We start from the raw sequence: 23,923 nt of genomic DNA on the forward strand, positions 1-23,923 counted from the left end.
AGATCCAACTTTAAACTAAAAAGGGTTTTAGTCAAACCCTTCATTCCAAGTCCCAGTGATACAGAAAAGATAATCTTGAGGGGAGATGGGCAGCAAACAAATTTAATAAAACAATAAAAAATTAAAGGCAGTGGCTGTGAAGTGGGGGACAGATCTGAATCCAAACTGACGAATTTTGTTCCACAAACACAAAAAGGAAGTTGACCACAGGATCTACAGAAACAAACACTTACCAAGCAAAACAACGCCCTACAGTTAAACCAAAACAGAAAGAAGCCTGATGAAACACACACCATGCAAAAGTAAATAAAAACAGCTACCATGCCTACTTCAACCATCCCCAGATAAAACATAACATGCACAGAAAAGAAACTCCAAATACAAGCTCACCAGTTTATTATTTTCTTGTTTTCTAGACATCTGGGGGTATGGAGCATCTATCGAGACCAGAGGCATTTTTAGGCATTTTAGGAAATTTTAAAAAAGGAGCTGCAGCAACAGTATGATTAGAACATTAAGAATTTAAAATCTGCATATATCAGATGCTCATCACTCTGCCAACTCCATCATATAATAAAGTAACCATTAATATCCTCCTTGTATCTATTTTATAACTGCCTTTCAAGTTCCCAAGCTTTATCAAGAAAAATACTAATTTTAAAATACAAGAAAGTCAATTTTTGGCATTCTACCACAGAGATTTAAAATCATATTAAATATGAAATAAAATCTAAGTAGTCATCTAGTTGATGCTAGTTGGTTCTCTGCAGTTTCTCTCATTCAGTATATACTTTTAGGGCCCAACAAGTTTTGTGTTCTTATTTCCCTGGGTGAATATTTTACTAGAAAAGGTCTGCAGCCTATACCATAATTTAATCAAGTTATAAATGTTATAATCATATTTCCTCTTCATTATTGAGATAAAACTTTTTTCCAGTGTAAAATAAGTATCACATTATTTACCAACATAGTATTTAAAGGTGTTAACTCATATATTTTGCTTATGGCAATCAGAAGAAGCGGAGGGGTCTTTTTCTGTAATCTTCCTCTTTGTGCTTCTCTTAATACAAGAAGGCATTCTATTTCCTGTGACTGGAAGAAAGAACTAAATTCCCAGGCTGAAACAGCGAAATTGAAATCCCCCTCTTGCGTTTGCAGTCAACCATATCAACATCTGGAGTTGGTTGACTTTTCCCTCCAAGGATTTGTTGCATTGCCCTGGATTTTCTCCATGAATTCTCTGCATTCTGTATCCATCAGATACATGTCATACACACACCCAGTGTTCCATATTCCAAAACCTTCTATCCACTCAAACCCTCCAAGCATTTTTTAAATAAAACTGAAGCTTATTTAATATTTAAACATCTAAGGCCAAAATGTGCTTTTTGTTTCATATTTAATCCCCTGATGATCAGTATTTGCTTAACTGTAAGTGAGAGCTGGCCACTGCTTTAAATATTTGCTTTACACTTGACAGTGGTTTAAGAAACCAGGAACAATTCACAAAGTGATTCTATCTAATATTGCATCACATTTTATGTGGAAAGAAAATTATCCACTCTTTCTAGATTCCATGCAGCTGCATTCAACTGGGCAGATTAAAAAAGAATTTGGCTTGATCTATTTCTTAACTCCTTTAAATGTAAGCTGATTTTCTTTTATAGAGAGGACTATGAGACACAATTATTTTACCAATCAATACAAATATATAAAAGACAAAAGATGTACTTTGAAACCTTTAAGTAAAAGATTTGATTTCTACTAATGTCAGTTCTTTATATATATGAAATGTAAGTTCTTGAAGATTGCCAATTCTATTCCAATTAGATCAGCACTGAGAATTAGATACAGTGAAATTAATATTAAAAGAGGTCTCCCTTCAGTTATCCCTACAGAACAGCCACATACTTAAGATGACCTTTTCTTTCCTTCTGTCTGTTACCCATGTCTGTGTTAAAAGTTAGGGCAGGGTCTTATTTAATCTTAGTATTTGCTATACAGTGCCTATTTCCAGGGTATATGCAAGGATTTCACTTGCATATGGATTTATTGAAACACCTGAAGTGTATCTCAAAAGCTGTAACAATTGGAAAAAGAAGAGAATACCAAAAAGAACATTCCCTAAGTTCATGTGCACATATTTCACGTTTTATACTCTTCTGCAAAGTCAGCTCAGATTCCTGGTTTACACAAACATACAAGCATATAAAATGATCCCCAAGCCATTTAAATTACATTTGCTCAGAGCTGAAATTATTCTGGTAAATTACAGAAAGAACCTGCACTACCATTTACAAACTATAATCTGCTGTATTAAATTCTAGCAAGCAACTAAATACTAAATAACCTAGTCTGGGATTGGTCCTGATAGTCCCATAACCATAACTAGGGGAAGTAGATACTTATTGCAGACTTTTATATTATTCTTCCTTATGTGTAAATTCCCTCCTTGGTTCTTACATTGCTGCAATCATAGTTTGCTTTAATATTAGTAAAATAATCTAGAATGAATTAAAGATAATAGTCTATGTAAATTTTGGGGTAAATTAAATGCTAGGATGAACAAATAAATTACAAGAAAATTCAATAGTAAACCTTTTTATAAACTGAAAAAAATATGTAACGCTCAAAAATTTGGAAGATTATTAGCACTGTATTTCTTTTCTGACATTTCCCAATGAACGTAGACATAAAATACATAGGCCAGTGTAAATCAACACACTCTGTAATCTAAGATGCTCTTGGCTTCCTCTGAAAGCAGCACTATATAAAATCCATGATTTCAAAGCAGGGAAAAATTCACTATATGTACACAAACATATGTATTCACTAAGCATTCATTTTAATGGAATTTATTTCTACATATACATGAAAGCATAAGTATTAACACTTTGATGTTTTGATCAAAGGATAATTTCTGATTCACATAAAATTTAAAATGCAGTAAAGTTTAAAGTGATCCTTGAAGGTATTTTGTATTCATTCATTGAAGGTATTTTGTATTCTCTTACTTGGCATGCAAGCTCATTCAATTCAACTGAATTGAAATCAGTCTTTGTCTCTTACATACAGCGCATATCTCTATACATGTAAGCACACACATGCACACACACACTCTAAGGACATCACACCAACAGATTATTTCTTTTAGCAACTGTATTCTTGAAATTATACTGAAGTCAATTACTTTCAAATTTGGTATCCTCCATGTTGGGCTGAAGATAATGAGAGCTATAGTAAAACATATTTACTATTTACTAGACAAAAAGTGTGATTTAAAGTACACTGTTATTTTAAATCATTTTACTAAAGTAATTTGTAATTTGAAGAAGTAAAGTATTATTTTACAGTATTCTTATTTGACTATTCATATACTATATCTACATTTTAAAACAGATTTTATATTAGCTTGATCCACAAAGTACTCTAAAATATACTTTGTGGCACTTTCTGTAATAAACTAATCTTCCTCATTTAAATTACAATAGTTGACAGGCAGTTATATTTGGGGTAGGCAATCTTTGGAATTCATGAGCATGTTTGCAATACCAAGGAAATGTCCAAATACAATTATTTTACTTATCTCACTACTGAGATAATTTTAAATTAATTTGTCACCCTTCGTATATATCTGGAGGCAAATTTCATGCCTCACTTAGTCTAATTTACACTGACCCTGTATTAGAAAACTCTTTATGTCTTTCAGACAAGATCGTGAGAGGGCTCGTTTCATTCAGCCACCACTGGCATGCAAGTTATGAATTAGGAGAGTTGGGTTAGTACAGTAAATTGGAAGGATTAGAATGAATGTTTCATTGAGGGAAGGGTGGGGGGGGGATTGCTTACACTCCTATTCCTGTGAGCCATGGTGGCACAGTGATTAGAATGCAGTATTGCAGGCTAACTCTGCATTCCACTGCCAGGAGTTCGATCCTGATCAGCTCAAGGTTGATTCAGTCTTCCATCCTTCTAAGGTTGGTAAAATGAGGACACAGATTGCTGGTGCAATATGCTAACTCTGTAAACTGCTTAGAGAGTGCTGTTAAGCACTACAGAGCAAGTACTATTGCTACTGCTATTCCATCTCCCCACTGTACTCCTTTTGGTGAGTTGCTTCTTGGTGCAAATAAACCAGAGTTTGAATAGGCAAATAACGGTATTACTGACATCCTTAGAACGAGGGTTAAAAACTACTGACATAGCTCCCCTGAAGTCAAATGCATACAGAGAAGACATACATTCTTCTTGTGTCCTGAGACTCTCCAGAAAAAATACCTTTAATCTTTTCTTCCAAGTAGCAAATCAAAGATGTGATGGAAAACATATTACGACAAACACCAGTGGTAAAACAGATGACTTCCTTATTTCAAAATAAATTAGATGGCACTTTTTAACCACTACACAACAATGCTAGAGAAGAGGCTTCTTGTATTGCTATGATTCAGCTACCTAGCTATGCCTGTTTTTTATAAGAAAGTTGCCAACCACTAGAGGTGTATACTGCAAACATTTTCCTTAACTGAACTGCAAATATACCAACGCATCCCCAAAATGAATGGCTTAAAGGGCCTACTTTAAAAAAAGATTTGCATGGTATGTGAAACTATTAAACATGTGATTTGATATTTAAAAACAAATGTTAGGTAATCTATCACATAAGTTTCAATTCTGGTTTTCTACACTGAGTACTTAAGGTATGTAATGATAATCAAACATGGCATTGTAATATAAAAATACTCCCATTATTGTTTTGACCTTAATAATTCAAGTTAAGGCATATTATTAATAACTTGCAGGAAGAAACAGAGGTGGTTCAACTCATACCCACTTGGTATGTAGTTTACATGATTTGCTCCTCATCTCAAATGTATATCTCAAATTTGGCTCAATTTGCAAATTTAATCTTATAAACTATGGTCTGTCCTGCAGGGAACAATTTTCTTCTACATTACTGTGAAATTGGTACCCTTATAGAGTATACTAGAAGGAAACTAGCAGGCATATCTAGCTTGGGAAAGGTCCTCAGCTAAAGAAAAATAGGAATCTTTCAACAGTCTGTTGGTTGCTGTGGGACTCCTAATTACTACAATCCTAATAGCAGTAGGTGTCATCCCTTAGTGTATATGTGAGAGACTGTAAGTGGTACAGAACGTACTTTTCTCAATTTTTTTCCTAATTCGCTAGTTGTATCAGGAAGCCTCAGTAATTTTGCCTTTCTTGGTTGTGGCATGTGACTCTCTGTTTCTCCTGCCATCTGCTATGGTTGAACATCGCAGAATGAAACATTTCTTGAAATTTTCCCCATCTCCCTTACTGTTCTCTGACTTCCTGCCTCATCTTTCTCGCAATTAATTAGAAGTTATGTTCTCTGAACACTTGGTATTGAATAGTGTAGTAAATTTATTCTCATAAACTATTACTTACTGGATTTGTTTGCTATGTACATTAGTATTCCTCACAAGTTGTTGTCTTATTATTCTATTACCTTTATGCCATTAGTCTCAAAAGTCAGTTAATAAATTATATTGCTTATTAATTATAGGGTTATTTTGGGGCTTGGGGGGCTATAGTTTAAAGTCACAAAGAAAGAGGCAATTTGGGAAATCCTACTTCATAATAACTGGAATATCATCAGTGAGCACAGGGTTGCAATTACTGAATGTCACCTTGAATGTTCTTTTTATCCACTATATTGGATTGGATACTTGAAAATAGTATGTCTATTATGGTAGTATATAACCATCTGACTGTGTTCCCAGAAATTTATTTCAATTTCAGGTGAAGAACTGAAATTAACCTACCACAAAACTTAATTTTCATGGTAATGTCACCCTGCCCAGTATGATCAGGAATTCATTATATCTTTTATAACAATAAAACTGTCAGAGATTACTTCAGAAACATGTTTTTTCTCCCCAAAGACAACAAAACTGAAAAACTCAATAAACTGTTGAAGATAAAGTTGGGAGACAAGCCATAAAACACCATAAAAAACAGCCAAGAGCAATTAAGTCAGAGTCCAAAACAGATTCTGGAAATTGTCCAGGGATCAAACATCAAAGAGCTCAGAGGAGTCTGGCAACAAGATCAGAGGCCAATTCACAGGTATTGTCTCAGCACAGACTGCTTGATATTGATGATTTTTTAAAGCCAAAACGTCCGGTATCTAGACCTTGGTTGCTGCCAATCAAAATTCTCTAGAGATAATTCTACCTTGTAAATGGAATCTAACTTTTAAGTAAGCTTTTATTTGACTTTTTGCCAGGATCATTTCTAGCTCTCAGTGGACAGTTTTGATGTTGATCCTCAACATATACTTACCTCTATATCCTGGGATTGGGGAATAGTTGTTCTTTATTTCTTCATAAAAATTGTTTTTTTTTAACAATCATTTATTATTTAATTTTTGAATATTACTATTTTATCAGTTATGATGAACTGTGGAAAGATGATCAATGTTTTACTACGTAACTACGGAAATGCAATAAGTAAGAAATATAGTTCATGCCTTCCTGTGTTTTCACTAACATGCCAGAATTAGGGATCTTTTGAATTTAGGAATTGTTATCTGATTTGAGTACCTTGCCAGTTTGAAAAAAAAAAAGAGAGAGATGCGACTACCTTGGAACACATCTATGAAGTGAATCTGAATCAGTGGTGGTATTCAGCCGGTTTGCACCACATCGGGTGAATCGGTAGCAAGGATTTGGCATGGGTCGCCAAACCGGTAGTAAGTTCTGGCTGGCCATGCCCCCAATCTGGTCGCTCGGTCGCCGCTGGCTTGCTTGCCCCATCCGATGCTCACTCACCCCGCCTGCCTGACACTCACCCGTTAAAGTATTTTTCTTTTTTTCCCCTTCCAACAATCAGCTGTTCATACGATCAGCTGTGCCAAGATTCCCCTTGCTGAGGCCCAGGAAAGCAAAAAATGGAGGGAGGGACTCAGTGAACCCCCAGAGGAGTCTTCTGGGAGCAAAAGCACCCCCCAGAGGCTCTTCTGAGGCCAGGAAGATCCCAAAATGGAGCATGGAGGGGTGCTGTGTGCCCCTCCCATGCTCTGTTTTTTTTTCTTCCTAAGCCCCAGAGGAGCCTTCTGGGAGCAAAAATGCACCCCCCCCCGAGGCTCTGAGGCCCAGAATGCCCCAAAAAGAGGTGGGGGGCTGCAAAAAGCAAAAAAAAAGACGCCCACCTAGTCATATGGCCACGCCCACCAAGCCACGCCCACAGAACCGGTACTAAAAAATTTGAATCCCACCACTGATCTGAACTCAATAAAGCCACAAATAGCACAGATCCTAGTCTAAAAATATAGTTTTCAACTAGATAGCACAAAATAAGAGTGTGGTCTAAAATCAAGCTTTCAGGCAAATATCAGTTCTCTTTTTTGATTATGTGTCATCAAGGTAGTGTAAACTCTTAATGAGCGTATAGACAGACCTTCTCTACATGATTCTCACCCTTCAAATATTTCAACAGTGGGAACTATCAAAACTAATCTCCATTACTTTGGAATCATTGCTGTTCAATTTGTAATTTAATTTAATGTCAATAGGAAGGTTACAGCAGGGGCTCACTAGCCCAGATTATTCCAAATAGCTGACAGTAGTTTTTTGAGGATTCAACTATATTCTATATGGGCAATAGCAACAATGGCATGCATCACATCTAATGTTCTATAATGCAATATTCCTAAATATTGAAGAAAGCTTTGTTCCTTTCATCCTCATTGCACTAAGCATATATGTAGTCAAGGCTCCTGTAACTTAGAAACCTCTTGATCTATGTGTTATGGAGATTATTCATGTTCCAGCATGTGAGTAACTTACATGGGCTACAGAAAGCCTCAGGTATGCAAATGCTTCTGTTCACTGCAATAGAATTCACTGTACTATTTACATACCCCTGTAAACAACCACTGCACATCAATATTACAACTGTATATCTGAATTATACTGAGATTTCAGAATATCAATTTTAGTGCATAATATTTTGGGAGAACAAAAGGGACTGTATCTGCATATATTCTCCCATTTCTGTTTAAAAAAATCAGAACTTCCAACTTCCTTTGATCTTTTCCAGAATTCCAAGGAATCTTTCCTGTAGCCATAAACATTTCCTTACCTTCTAATGTAAGAACTGCCTGCTGTTCTTTCAGCACTTCTGGTTCGTGGCTGAGCTCCACATGCTCTTTGGTAATTTCACTAATGCTGGATATCTGTCCATTTTTATGTAAAATCTACATAGAGAAATAAAATACAAGAAGGAAAAAGGAGAGGAAAAATAACTGTCAGTATATAAGAATCTTTTAATTACTTTTTTAATAGAAAGAGAATGCATTTTGGAACATGTCTTTTACAGTTTAGAAATCATAAAATGTACCTCTGTGGCAGGTGGCTTGATTGCAATTTGACAATTTGGAAAAACGTTTGTATATGTGGTAACACTTTTTTTTTAAAAATTGATTCATCAACTGAAGTATGAAATCAGATTAGTTCTAAACTGATCTGTACCTCAAAATATTCATACACACTATATAAATACTAATGCACACAATCATTTTTAATAAAAGTTTAAAAGAGAACATAAAAACTAACATAAACTAACTTGCTGATATCAGCCTTATCAAAATGTACCCTTTCTAGCCATGAACATGTTAACAAATACAAATGTAAAGACAACCCAATCATCATCAGAAAGACTCAATAGATAATATCCTTCTCTGAAACAGAGTGCAGTAAATGAAAACAGCCATATGAGGTACTTCTTATTTTATGTATTTGCATCCTGCCTTTACTATTTTTACAAATAACTCAAGGTGGAAACATATCCAACACACCTTCCTCTTCCTATTTTCTTCACAACAAGCACCCTATAAGATGAGTTTTACTAGCCCAAAGTCACCCAGCTAGCTTTCATGCCTAAGGTGAGACTGGAATTCACTTTCTCCTGCTTTCTAGCCTGGTGCCTCTTGGAGACGTTCACTTTAGCTAATGTTACAGAAGTTCTTGCCAGACTGAAAAGGGATGAGCTGGTTTGAAATTCGCCTCATAAACACGCAGGCCTGCTTCCTCCATTTGTTCAGGTGACACCGCAATCCTAACTCTAATAGTCTCTTCTAAGCAATGCCCTTTTCCTGATGTTGACAGTAATTCCAACTGTTTTTTGTTTTTTTGTCTCAGACAGTTCTCCCTCTCCTTGAGGGCATTCTCAGTTCTTCCCATTGCACTAAAGTATGTTAATTTTTAATGGTCTGAATTTGTGTAAAACATTTTGGCTACTTTAACTAGTTCAGAGTACATTTCTCCTTCAAATGCCAGACATTCCAGAAAAACACTGTACCCAACTTGTTCAGCTAAAATGGCTTTTTACCAGACTTTAAAAAAAAGAAACCTCACTATAAATAAACCAATAACTCTTAAATGCCACTCGGACTTAAATACGCACAATCATACTTTTTAATTTCAAAAGTATTTCTTCATTAAATTTCTGCATTAGTTAACTTTTTTTCTAAAGAGAACAACAGACATTCTTTAAAAACAAAGACAATAATAGCAATGGCAAAAAGAAATAAAAAGCACAAATGGACTCATGAAAAATGAGAGATCAAGTCTCAAGGGTCAACAGATAACATCTGGTAAGATCTGCATAAAAAACAGAAACCAGAAAAGCCTTAAAGCTTGCTTTTCCTGCAGGCACATACACTTTCATGTTATGAACACAAGGAGAGGGGAAAAAACCCACAATCCAATTTACAGAGCAAAAACTTCAGCTTTGATTATTTAACTGAAAATCAATCTAGTTCCAAAATTAATGGACAAGATCCATACTTTGCTTAAATTTAGGTACATTCCTAAATTCCTAAACGGTAATCATCTGTATATGTAAACAATTTTGTGAAATTAATTATTTAATTAAATTCCTCTGGAAAAAAGGAAAACAAGTCCCTGCTCTAATTGATAAACACAGTTGAATTGAGTGCCACATTTGCTCATTCAGTATACAATGTCTGCATCCTCTCATGAACAGAAGATCCTTTTGAATGAGAAATTATTCAGTTCTTCATTTCATTTTCCCATCCCCCAATAACCATCTCATTAATAGCAGTTACACGCTTCATAAATAGAATCCAGAATTGGCCAGTTTTCCTGGAGCCAGACCAAGCCTGCTGATGAATATGGATATACCTCCTTCCATTTCTAATCACCATCATTCCCAACATTCTTCAGGACAGACTAAAGTCCATTCCAAAAATTCCACATGCCAGGCCCAAAGATATTAATGCTGATTTTGCCTATAGTATTAAAACCTTCCATACTGGTCTTATTAGGCATTCCTAAAATAAGATAGTTCCAGTTGTCTCAGCTGGATTAAACTAAGCAGCATACTAAAATATTTTTCTATGTTTTTAGATGACCCAGCAGCACAATGCATTATAACAATTAAAATTCTTTCAGCAGAACTCCCTTAATCATTTCAAAGTAGATCATATCTACACATTTTATTCTAATAGTATTTCCCCATGAATGGCAGAAATAAAAATAACTAATATCAAACAACTATCCTCATCTGAAACAATAAATCCCACAAGAATATCATTTTGGTCTTTTCAGCGCAATGCCTTTGAAAAACTAAGTATTTTGTAGAAGCCTCCAAAGATGCAAGCAATCTACCAATATGACCATTAAGCAATAACAACAAAAATACTTGTGTCAAGATCAAACAAACCCTATGGTAAACAGAAACACCCCTCTTCCTCCTTGACCTACTGAGCAGAATGCTTCGTTTGCTACAGAAGACTTAAATTAGATAGTTAGGTAGTTAGGTAGAGAATGAAGAAATGGGACAGGAAGCAGAGGTGCATTTTATACTCTCAAATCTCTCTGATGGTAAATTAGATATTCTGTTTAAATATCCCCACAAAATACTTAAGCTAGGTTAATCCTGTGAAACAGAGGCTTCAACTCCCCAGCTTTAGGTAAGTCATTCTACTGAGGAAACTGGCAGTAGCACTAAGCAGCTGTTAAGAATGGATGGGCTTGATGTGCGGTGTCTAGACCTTATCCACACTTTTTAATATATGTATAGACATGACTTGAAGAAAAATCCTTTACAATTCTTATTTCATCATTAAGACTGCTGTCTGATACAAATATATAGTAGGGAGTCTATTGAATACAGCAGCTCTACTTGGTTATTTTTTAAAATGGAAAATAAGCCTTTAAACAGGAATGTTTGAATTTTTATGTAATATGTGTGGAGCTTCTTTATTTTTTTCAAGGCTTTTCATTTAGGAAGCACTAGTTGTATACTACTATAATAGCAATGGTAGAGGCAGAGTCCTCAAATTTGAATTATTACATTACAGAATTCAGAACTTCCCGAGCAAAGGTTTCAGGCTATCAAATTTAGATCTTGTTCCCTTCTCCACTTCTTTGCTGTGATGTGGTGTTTACTATTAGGCCAGTCTCCTTTATTGTTTTACAAAAAAAGTTTGCCAGTACATTAAATAGTTCAGAAATATACTCACTTATTTCCTATATACAAATATACATACAGTATACACACACACACACACATCCATATATGTAACCTTTTCAAAAGAGCTCCTGGTTCGCCTGTTCTAGGTACCCGATTCTGTTTATGCCCAGGCACTTAGATCTTCCCATTAAAAGAAATTATTCAATGTCCAGTGTTGGAAAGGGAGATGAAAATTTTCTCCGGATCTCTCAAGTGCACGAATACAGGAAACTCCATACAGGAAATAAAGTAAGATGCATTAATTATGTATTTTCTACTATCACATTTATGACTTGCCTGAAGCTTAGCATATCTTCTTTTTATACGTGGCATTTGTACTATGCTTGCTACATCAGCCTAGCAGAGAAACAGTGCAGCCAAATGAAGGGTAAACACAATCTCAGTGCTTCTGTCAACGGCTGCTGGGGATACAGCATAGAGCTTTCCTCATTAAGCAGCAAAATATTTATTTTTCATCCAAATCCTTACAAAAGAGGCCCCTTTGTTGAAGAAAAACTAGAGGGTGGAAGCACTCTATTCCTCTTCTCTCCCTCAATAAATCCTTCCTTGGCTTTCTTGTAGAAAATTTGACCTCCAAGATATTTGTGTAGCTTCCAGTTCTGAACAATCAGTACACCCTCTCCTCTGTGAATTTCCTCTCAGCACAGGACAGGAGAAGAGGACAAGAAAGAGTACAGAATTAAACATAAGACAGCATCATTTTCAGAGGCTTCAGTTCCTCTTCTGGGACTGTATAATGAATGACATCACCGAGGCAATTTCTGTTATAAGGAAATTGTTGTTTTCAAGCACTTATAATAAGACTACTGGCTGGTTCCTGCCAATGTCCAATACGGCTTCCGATCAGGATGACTGATTCAAGAGTGATATGGCCACCGATTAAATGATGCTGCTGATAAATCTTTGGGCACTTTGTAAAATAAAATCTAATCACAAGCAACAAAATATGAAACTGTCCAACAGTATGATTTAAAAAAACGTATCAGGCAAAATCCAAACTTTTTATATTTTATATTTTAAAATTAAAACATTTAAAGGCCCAGTTTAATAAAATTGAATCCGATATTGCATCAAGGAGCTATAAAGTAGTATCAAGCATGTTTCTCTAGAAAAATTATTCAATAGCCAGAGAAATTGAAAATGTTTCCAATTACCATTATATTTATTCCTACATTTTAAATATTCTGTTACATTCATTAATTCCCACATAAATATTTGACTTTGTTCAGTAATCAATCATCCACTATGTCAAGGGTCCCCAACCCCGTCTGTAGACCGCCATTGGTCCATGATGATTGAGGAAATAACATTATGCTATCAAAGTTCATTAAGTAAATGAAATGAAGAGATAAAGTTTCCCCCCGAAAGTACTGTCCAAAATTTTTAAAATGTACACAATAGCTCCAGAGAGTTCATTTGTTTGGAAAACAAAAATAATTAAGCACAATACAGAATGATGTATGTAGGTGCTGCTCCAACCCAAATAATTCCCCCCACAGCAATATCCTTCCAAGAGATTAGGAATAGTCCCTTCACAAACCTCTGCCAACACATTACAATATTCTTCTCCATTTCAGTATTTTATTGACATTTCTCCTTGTGGTTCCTACACAACTTCTCAACTCTACTTCCCTGAACTGTAAATTAATAGGGCTCTGCACCTAACCCAATCTCCCTTTTATCAGTCTCAATCAAACCACAACATCTGTTTTCAAAAAGACCTCTTTTCCTCTTGTGACCTCCTCCCTTCAGTTTTGAATTCAGCATTGCACTTTAAGGAGGATATAAAAACACAAGAACAGGTTCATAGGAGAGTAACAAAGGTGGTCAATGATCTAGAAAACAGGTCTCAGGAGTAGAAGCTGAACAAACTGGGTATATTTGACTGGGAGAAGAAATACACGACAACATTTTCCACATACCTGAGAGACAGAAGGCAAAAAAGATGTTCAAACTCTGCACTTGGTGGCACTATACAAAGTAACAAAGATAAATGAATTTTCCCCATCTTTTGGGGGAGGGGGGGTTCACCTGAGACCACAAAAACACTGAGCATATATTTAACACACTTTCTCTAAAACTCCTACTCTAACATGGGTTGGGACGGAAAATAGGATCACCGTTTCCAATCAAACCAATTGCCCATCCTGCCTTTGAAACCACTAAAATCCATGCATGGACACAATGCTTGAAGAAAGCCTGCACAAGAATCAACCAAACTACTTAATTGTGGGTCAGGTGGTTAGTTTTTAGATTCTCTTTCAGGCTATTCAGCATGAAAGCATTTATTTTTGTGGGCTTTAAATTGATACACCCACATATTTGTGGACCTAAGACAATGGATAGGTGCACCAGGTAGGAGGGGAGCAACGATCTAGACCTTGGGTCTATTATATTTAATCTGAACCAGCCCACATATAACTAAGCATCCGAGCAGCTGTATGTACAAAATGTTAAAAAACCGTATATCAACAGCTATGCCTGAATAGGTCATTTCCTCCCCCTCCAGATTTCCACAACAGTTAGCTTATAACATCACCTGTTCTAACAATCCACTGGGAAACTGAGTATATAATAGATTTAAATTACCCCAGGGAGCAATAAAGTATTTTTAAAGAGCTCTGAATATTTTTCTTCACTGCTGCATTAACTAAATTGATTTCTACAGAAAAAGCTTCCAAAACTCAGATATATTTGATTTTAAAAAACCCTTTTGGAGATGGGGAAGCATTTTTGTATGCTTTTTCTTTTTCTTTTTAAACCAGGTTTCCTCGCTTTGAAAGTTCACATACACATGGAAGCCTGTTTTCCATTCCCCAGCCCAGCTTCTTTATTTATAGACTAGTAAGTAGGGTGGGTTCCCTTCCTTTTTCTGCCCAAGGAAAAAGAAGGCTGAAAGAGATGAATTTAAGCTGTAAATTTGCCATAGGAAAAGGATTAAACATTCCTTTAATAAATTGCCTCTCCTCCACTCAGACTAACCATTTCCAAAGGTTATTTGACTTTAAAATGTGTGTGTGTGGGGGGGAAGGAAGATGACTGATATGCACATAAGACCCTTTAGGTGCCCTTTTTAGATCTAAGAACAGCCCTTCCCACTAAGGGACTATACCCTACCCAAATCCTAGGCACTGTAATTAAAGGCCAGGATGCCTAGATAGGTTGTGATTTCCCAACAGTTCTTAAGGGGAGATAAGGAAGTTTGAGGCAAAGGCAGCTTGTCAATTGCATTTGCAATTAATATCACTGCAGATAACAGTGTAAATGCCTTAATTTGGGTTTACAGCATGTCAGAATCACTATACACATTTTCCTGTGCTGCACATTTTCTGTAGCATTCAAGTCCCTTTCTTCTCCCATTATGTACTAGATAACCAAACTTCAAGGAACAATTTTGAATCCCCCCTTCTGTCTCCAACCCCTTTATAAACCAGCTCCTTTAATATGTTGCCAAGATCACACAACAATATACAAAATCGACTAGGCACAGAGTAAAAATGAGTTTGAAAATTAGAGCATAGATTATTCCTATGAAAATATGATAACTGAGATTTAAAAAGTAATATTCTGCCATGTCTTTTTAACTAGGAAAAAATACATATTACCCTTCTGTTGATTATATAACTTACTATTTATAGCTGCTGATTTCACTCTAAATAAAATTCATAGCTTTTGACTTGGCTATCAATTTCAGACATTCTAGTATGCCAAAAATCATCAATCAACTTTACACTGAAGTCTGTAAGTTTTCAAATTGTTTGCAGAGTATCAAGGACTGGAATTTACTACAAAACAGTTAGGCTTAGAAACTACAGTACTCCCTAAAAATATTCTTGGTATTCTGTTATCCTGCAATCTTTTCAATCTTTCCCATGACTTTTGATCTTCAAATGCTCTTGCTTGATCCCTCTCTACTATCAACAATGTTCTTGGCTGACAAAGATGACAGAGTCCTTTTTGTACTCTCAGTTTCTTGACCAACAATTTAGGCGTCTATTATCACCTTTATGACACCAGGAAGATGTTGGGTCCCAAATTAAATGAGATAAACTATGTCATGCTCACTCTGTAATAGGTAACTAAAGTGAAAGTCTTTCTCAAACTTTCTAAGTCTCTCGGTCATAGAAATATATGTTGTGAAAAACTGAGAATTGCAGGGTCAGCCCAAGATCTTTCACTGCCTGATGAAAAGTAAGCAACCATATTCCCATGGTCAAGGTGCATAGTATTCTTAAAATATACAGTGTTGGTCTAAATAAAATATCAACTTCAGAACACCAGAAAAGGAACAACAGCTGCACTGACTGGCTCATCTTCATAGAGGACTATAAGTCACATACCCTGCCCACTGAGGTAGAACCAAACAAACATTTGCTATAAACCGCAGTATATCCCAGCCTTCCTAATCTAATGCGTTCTATTTATCAAAACCTCTCTGATGAATATTACATCGAAGAAAAGTGAGCTAACCTCTGGGTTTAGGCATATTTTGATTCTTTCCCATTTTATTTTATCACTTGATACATTTATACCTGCAAAATCACTTGTGAAAATGAATATAATCCATTTTGCCTTAAAATGTCCTCCTAATTTTAATTAGTGTATTTTCAATATGTACAGTGGAAGCTCGGGTCATGACTGTAATCCATTCCAGGATTACAGTCACAGCCATGCATGGATGGACTGCACATGCGTGGAAGTGGAAATAGCTGTGGCAGGGAATCTGCCGCGGCCGGGTTTGTTCGCTACCTGATTTTTGAATTGTGACCCGATTCACAAATCAGGTGGATTTTTTGGTTGGAACCTGATTTAGTCGTGAACAGGAGCATTCGCGACCCGAGGTTCCACTGTATATACAGGATTTAAAGGATATTAACATAGCAATAGCACTTAAGACGTATAAACCACTTCACATTGCTTTACAGCCCGCTCTAAGCAGTTTGCAGAGTCAGTATATTGCCTCCAACAATCTGAATCCTTACTTTACTGACTTTGGAAGGATGGAAGGCTGAGTGAACCTTGAGCCAGTGAACTGCTGAATTGCTGGCAGCCAGCAGCCAGCAAAAGTAGCCTGCAGTACTGCATCCTAACCACTGCGCCACCATAGGTAATATATTCTAGACCAGGGTTCCCAGATTATAGGGCATAACCCCATGGAAGGGCATGAAGAAATTCAATGGGGAAAAAAGATGGGAATACTTTTAATCAAATATCTTCAAAGTCTGAATTTGATTCACATCCTGGCCACCTGTACACTCCCTAAATACCAGAGATAAACTTAGCGTCTTTGTGTCCTTTAGTAAAAATACTAAAAAGTCTCTGCCTTCCACAAGTTGAAAGATAAGCTGGGTTCTGAAGAGAAAACCATATAATTGCTGAGTTTTCTGTAACCTTATTCCATTCCTTTTCAATTAATCCTGTTAAAGGAAACTCTAGGAAAATTGTATTTTCAATTGACATTAGCTGCCAAGGCTTGAACAGTAACTTTTAAATGAAGTACTTAAGAGACAGAGAAGTTTGGTGGAACCTCAAGGGCGAATAGCTCATAGGGAGCGTGCTAGAAAGACAGGAGGGTAGTCACAACGCATGGTTTTACACATGCACTAACCGTAGATGGATTTAAAGTGGTGGGATTCTACCAGTTTAGCTGAACCAGTAGGAAAAAATTCTACTGTTCAGCCGAGCCGGTAGTAAAAAAACAGCTACCGGTTTGACCGATCCATTATTTCTTTTTTCTTTTTCCTCCTGACGATCAGCTGTTCCAATTATCAGCTGTACTGGGATCCCCCTCGCTGTCTTACTGCTTCACCCAGGCAGCTTCCCTGAGGCCCAATAGGCAAAAAGGGGCACGGGGGGGGTGCTGTGCAGTCCACCTGGGCTCCCTTTTTTGCCTTCCTGGGCAATCTCCTCTGGGAGCAGAAATGGCTTCCCAGGAGGCTTCCCTGAGGCCCAGGAGGCAAAAAAAAAAGAAAAGAAAAGAAAGGAGCGTGGGGGAGGGGGTGCTGCACAAAGAAGCCACACCCACCCAGTCACATGGCCATTACCACCTAGCCACTCCCACCTAGCCATGCCCACAGAACCCGGTAGTTAAAAATAGTTGCATCCCACCTCTGTTTAAAACATATCCGGGTGGGGAAATGGGAGTCTCTTGAGATCATCAACTAAAAAGTAGTACTTAAATCAATTTCTATTCTCCCTTCATGAAGACCCTATCAAGAGTTTCAGGTAAATATATGTTGGGGGCCACTGGCATATTAATCCTGATTCACAAACATCTGCATACATAGGTACATAAGACAGGTTTATTAATATATAAGTATATAGGAAGTGTAAGTTGACATCAGTATGAATTATATCACTTTTCTAACAGAGGTAATGAAAGAAAAACAAAGGAGAGCTAGTAGTCAAAGACAAAAGTATCCCACTTCAAAAATGTTTTCCCCATTTAGGATGTCCTAGAGCCATTAAGGGAAAACAAAGAGAGAGAAACTGTTCATTATGCAAAAAGATTACTAATGTAGAGCCTGGCTGCAGACTTGAGTGTGTGGGTTGGTCTAGAAGAGACACAATATTCAATCAATTCCAAGACGAACACTGTGATCCTATGCTAACTTTAATTTTAAGTAATCCCCTTTACAACATTCTTTTGTATACTTTTTAATAAACCCTCAGAGAAGAGAGCGAAGAAAGCAATACTAAGAGAGACAAGCAGCATGGTTGAGGCAAGTAGGGAGCGGGGGAGGAAAAAAAGAGACGTGTTTTGCTTTCCTTTTTTGGAAGGCGAGTGGAATGAAAAGATTGGTTGAAGCAGGGAAAGGAGAGGACAAGAGTCAACCAAGCAAGCCTGAAGCTCTTTCCTCCAGTTATAAGGTATTTATTTAGTAAATAGGAGAGGAGAGAAAAGCAAAAGTAGAGGGGAGAAGGAATCCAAGAAATAGTTCAGGATACCTTCTGCCTTCTCTAAGGAAATGGACAACAGAGGACTTCAAAATATATTTTGTTCATGGTTTGCTGAACAATTCTGAAACTGCGGCTGAAGGGCAAGCAAAGGGGCAAAACTGCTGCCACCACATGACCCACCCAAGGTCAGCTAGCCTTTCCCAGAAGCTGACAGCTTGAAGCCACATTTCTTTGTGGTGTCCTTCTAGTACCTGCAACAGAACCAGTGTCCTCTTTTTGCTATTCTTTTTCTTCCCAATGGAGTGCGTTGCCTTTCCCTAAACAGGGGCAATCAGGAACTTCTTACAGCTTATAAAGAGGAATTAAAGGAGGAATACAAGCCTTGGGCAAATCTGTTTCATTTTCAAAACATGCTGTGGAAGGTTGTCTATTGTCAAACTACTTCTGAATATAGTCAATACCCAAACAGAAAGAGTTATTATGCAATTATGATGTAGACCTTGGAAAGGAACTGTTTAATTTTAGTTGTTCACTGTGATGTGAGGTCTGAGAGCATTAAATGAATGTTTACCACTACTAGAATGAAATATAGTCTTTCAATCCTTTCCATAAACTGTTCTTTTTAGGTACCTTGGTTAAAAAAACACTAAACAAATGAATTTAATGAACTTCTCTATATATAATGATATATGCTATATGAGCTTTAACTTCCAACTAGGCACATGCACAAAATCGGAAATGTGTTTTGTTTTGAGATCAAGATTAAAAAAGCTGCACCACTCAAAACATTATGTTAGAACTAAATTAGCCCTGTTCTAATGAAGAAAAACACAAAATTGGGCACAAGGGAAAAACAATCTTTTTTTTTTTAATTAAAGGGAAAAAAAATGAAGCCATAAAAAAAAACTAACAAAAAGCAACAATGCTTTTTCATATCTTATCTGGACTTATATGTTTGCGTCCTTTCTCCTGGCACAGCTGAAAAAGCAAACTGTAGGTGATGCTTAACATTTGGATAAAAAGAATCAACAACACAACAGTTAAAACAAAAAACCAACAATTGCATTTGAACTACCAAGCTCTATTAACCAGCAAATGTCCATTTAAATGCATTCTGATAACTGAGCAAGTTCAAAGGCCATGTGCAGACTGGATATGACACACCTAACTAGCCAATATAACATTTTTTTCATTTTTAAATGCATTTTGAAATTCAATATCAGAAGCACATTTGATCAGGGATTGAAAAAAGTATAACAAAACTGATAAAATGGCAGCAAAGAATTAGTTTCCTGGAGCTTTTTGCTGCCATCTAGATCAGGGGTCCCCAAACTTGGCAATTTTAAGACTTATGGACTTCAACTGGTCTTAAAGTTGCCAAGTTAGGAGACCTCTGATCTAGATCAGGGCTCCCCAACCACCGGGCCCCGGACCGGGACCGGTCCGTGGAACATTTTCTACCGGGCCGCCGGTTTGCTGGCCACCGCCATCTTGTTTCTATGAGAAAGTGCTTCCGGGTGAGCTTTTCCAGCTGGAAAGCGGCATTTGGGTCCTGAAGGAATCCTCACGCCTTAGTTTCATCAAAGGGGGGGGGGACAGCTTCGAACGAAACTAAGGCGTGAGGATGCTTTCAGCACCCAAGGCAAGGCGAGCCGAGCGACCGTCCTGAAGCTGTCCCGAAGCCCATCAACACAGGTACAAAGGAGGAGTTGAAGGTGGCGGGGAGAAGCGGGGGATGGCTGGCTGGCTGGTCACTCGGCTCGCCTTGCCTTGTCATGCGTGCTGATGCTAGTACCAGGCCGTGGATCATTTTGTGATGCTGGTACCGGGCCGTGGCACAAATAAGGTTGGGGGCCACTGATCTAGATGATTGTTTGAATTTCTGTAGCACAAATCAAGAGCAAGAGCATGACAGAAAGCCCATACATGTACAAGCCCAGAAAACTTTTTTTAAAAAACCCTTCCTTCTATTTACAATTTAAAATTCAAATAGCAGTTCTCAAACTGTTAACGAGATGTTGCCCACATGCACCTTTGCCTCTTCCCATCTTCTTTTACCTCCATGTACCAGTTTCCTTTTGCTGACAGCTTGTGTGTAAAAGAAACACAGCACAGAATACACAATCATGGCCAGGTACACAGGGACAGTTTATTTAATGATGGTTCCAAGTTATGCCGGCCTCAGATAAAGTGATGGACAATTTGTTTCTTCCACTGATGACTCTTGCATCAACCCATGGACATGTGATTGCAATTTGAATACTTGGCAACTGGCTCACTTTTACAACCCATTGCAGCATCCTGCAGTCACATGATCGTAATTTACACCCTTTCCAGCAGATTTTTTGGCAAATAATGCCAATTGGAAAAGCTTAACAATCACACAATTCACTTAACATATAATTTGATTCATGAACACAGTAAAAATAGTGGTAAATTTGTGTCCGATCATGTGACGACTCACTTTATGACCACATTGGTGGTGGTGGGAATTCTACTCCCAATTGTGGTGGATGATGTGATTACAAACCAATTACAATTCAGAATGGATGCATTAAGCTGAAATTTTCTGAAATATATTGACCCAGAATATTCAGCTTACATGCAACTCACAATTCAGAAGGATTCCAAGACTCTAAAACTTGTTTTTACATTTAAAATGGCTTAAATACTAAGAGTGTTTATTTTTTTCTGAATCTGCCATGAGCTGGACTCTAGTGGATTTGGACAGCAAGATTATAATCAGTGGAGCTAGCAGAAAGATAGTTTATGCTTTGTTTTTATGAACTGAGATGGAAACCCTGTAATTTGTTCTGATGTGTGTGCTCATCTCAGATTCTAGGACTGCAGGAAGACCAAACACCCCCAAAATAGTTATTCTTTCCTTTCCCATTTTTTTTTATTCTTCTTCTCCTCTGGAACTTTCATCTAGATCTCTAACCTTGTTACATATAACAATAATTGAAAATTTGCAGTGAATCAGTGGTGTCTACTCTGGGAAAGCAATCTAGTTTTTCCCGCCAGGCCAGGCTAATGATGGAAAAGGGGTTATCACTTACCTCCTGTCCCAGTAAACAAGGACGGAAAGGATTTTTCTGGAAAAAATGTTTCCTTAAGGTTATTCTATTTTTTATATATGTATTAATATGGTATGACAGCCTTTTGCATGCACTCTCCTTGATTTTGGAAAAAATATGTGGAGTCATGTTTGTCTGAATCAAGTTTGGTTGAAGTCTGGAGAGTGATGAAATGTCCCCAGGCGATTTTGCAATGCAATGAGCCCTGCTGCTAAATAATCCTATCTGAGGGGTCATGTCTTAATCCCATCATCCTGGAGCTGAAGGTCTTTTGTCTTGTAGATAGGCTGGCCCAGTCCTGCTGGGGCTATTATTCCAAGAGCATGTTTCTCTTTTAGGAAAATATAATACTCTGCCTTTTTAATATTTCCTAAAACATTTCATTCTTCTAGGAGGGGTAGGTGCTAACTTTCTACACTGATTTTCCTTCAACTCTGTCCACCTGTGGTTTTATTCTAGCATAGTACCAGAGCACTTCTAAATCATATCCTCATAAATTCTGTGCACTTATGTATTGTAAGCAAAACAACAAGGCTATATGGAACATGACAACTGATAAAATTTTCAAATACAATTCCAACATATTTAATGCCCCATGCCTGTTAAGCGTGAATTATTCAATATCTGAAAAAGAGACTTTAAGACAGCTACTTCTTCTATTTGATCATTTCTGCCTTAAGATCAATTATACTTCATTTAATGTGAAAAAAAGATACTTCCCATATTGTAAGTTTGATTTACATTATAACAATAGAGAATAGTTTTCTTTTTTTAAAATGTCAAAAAGTTCATATATTAAGCATTTGTTAAATGTTTCACTAAACTTAAAGTTTGGAGTAATTGAGCATTAAGTTTTTAAGGTCCAGTATCTAACCTTAAAACTGGATGCTTAATTTTTTTTATATAAATGCCAGTATTTTTCCAAGTATTCTTTTGGCATTTACAACTAGAACATAACCAGGATTCATCTTTTCCAGAACTGAAATCCATATGAAAAAGATTATAATTATTTTACATCATCATTTGCACGGCATGAAATTACTGCTGAGTTTCAAGCCAACATTAATAGTTTTTCCCCTGAGAATTTTAGTACATAGTGTGATTATTCAAAGCTGGGTGAAGACATAATATTCCCTTGTGTATCCATTTCCAATTAAGGAAAACTGGAAAGAAAGGCAAGTACTACTGTGGCCATAATATAACACGAAGCATCAGAACAAATCACAATCAAGTGATTCACTCACTGAAGACAATATAATACATTCTTTAGCATTAAAATACTCTAATTAAGCACCAAAGTGATACTGGATTATGGAAATTAACTTTATTGTACATTGAATTCCAAAAGCATAAGTGGGGTGGACTAAACAGAGTAAGAGAATGACTGAAAGAATATGGGAAATACTACTCTGAAAATCTGCAGTCTTTACTCAAGGTGAATGAGCAATTGTTTCAAAAATATTAATAAAAACGTCAGACTTTCCTGTCAAAAGCATTTTTCCTCTCTACTTATGGCCACAAATAAGTTAGCATTGTAAATTTGGGGGAAAAGAAGTTTGTAGCATATTGTTAAAGCAAAAAAACAATCAACTTTTGCGTCTCAACTGTACCACAGCTACATATAGAGTAACTGGTAGATTTACATCTGATTTAAATTGATAGCTATTTTGTAAATTTATTTCCTTGTTATCCCTTGTTTCTTGGCCAACCAGCAAAGTTATTATAACTTAATTGTTTTTCTATCCTTTGTCATCTTTCCCTGTCAGTCACCAGATTCTTAGGTGACAATTAAATTTTCAAACTTACCTTTTTAAAAAGTTCTTCCTATACATTTCATTGGTTTATGCAGGGAATATATAGCCCTACAGAGAGGCCCACTAAGTAATGAAATAATGTAACAGGAGCTGACAAACTGTTCAGGTTCTATATATTACGACACATTGGCACAAATAATAAAAAGTTAATCTATATATATTTTTAAAAATACATTTTTAGGTAATTCTAACAATCACATTGCCAGATTTTGCAAAAATCTCTGAAATGTTAATAGTTAAAAATTTAGAGACAAATGATTATACATGTTGACTGTTTTTGTTCAGATAATTTTAGGCATGCTTCTTTCCTTGTTCTAATGCAGGGGTCTCCAACCTTGGGCACTTTATGACTTCTGGACCTCAACTCCCAGAATTCCTTAGCCAGATTGGAGACCCCTGTTCTAATGCACCTTTTCAGCCCACAGCAGTCATACTTCAGTGAGCAAACCCCATTTTTTTCTGATCTAATATATTCTGATCATGAAGCTAAAGCTGAACAATTATGCCCATGGACAAGGAAACAAAACCTATTGAATTCAGGAGGACTTTGCTCTTGATAAAAATGAATTGGATTAGGTCGCTAGGATAGAA

General features: G+C 36.7%; 1 protein-coding gene across 2 annotated transcripts in view; it reads right to left on the reverse strand.

The window, feature by feature from the left end:
- Positions 1-23,923, reverse strand: part of AKAP12 (A-kinase anchoring protein 12) — a 53,028-nt gene that overhangs the window by 19,181 nt on the left and 9,924 nt on the right. For both annotated transcript variants that reach the window (XM_087939490.1, XM_087939483.1), the window contains exon 2: positions 8,125-8,239. In XM_087939490.1, the coding sequence (XP_087795616.1) occupies positions 8,125-8,239 (115 nt within the window). The remainder of the gene's footprint in view (positions 1-8,124; positions 8,240-23,923) is intronic.

This window comes from Pseudonaja textilis, chromosome 1 (genome assembly GCF_049901715.1).
Source record: "Pseudonaja textilis isolate UNSWEBS1 chromosome 1, rPseTex1.2, whole genome shotgun sequence".
In the NCBI taxonomy this organism is placed as follows: Eukaryota; Metazoa; Chordata; class Lepidosauria; order Squamata; family Elapidae; genus Pseudonaja; species Pseudonaja textilis.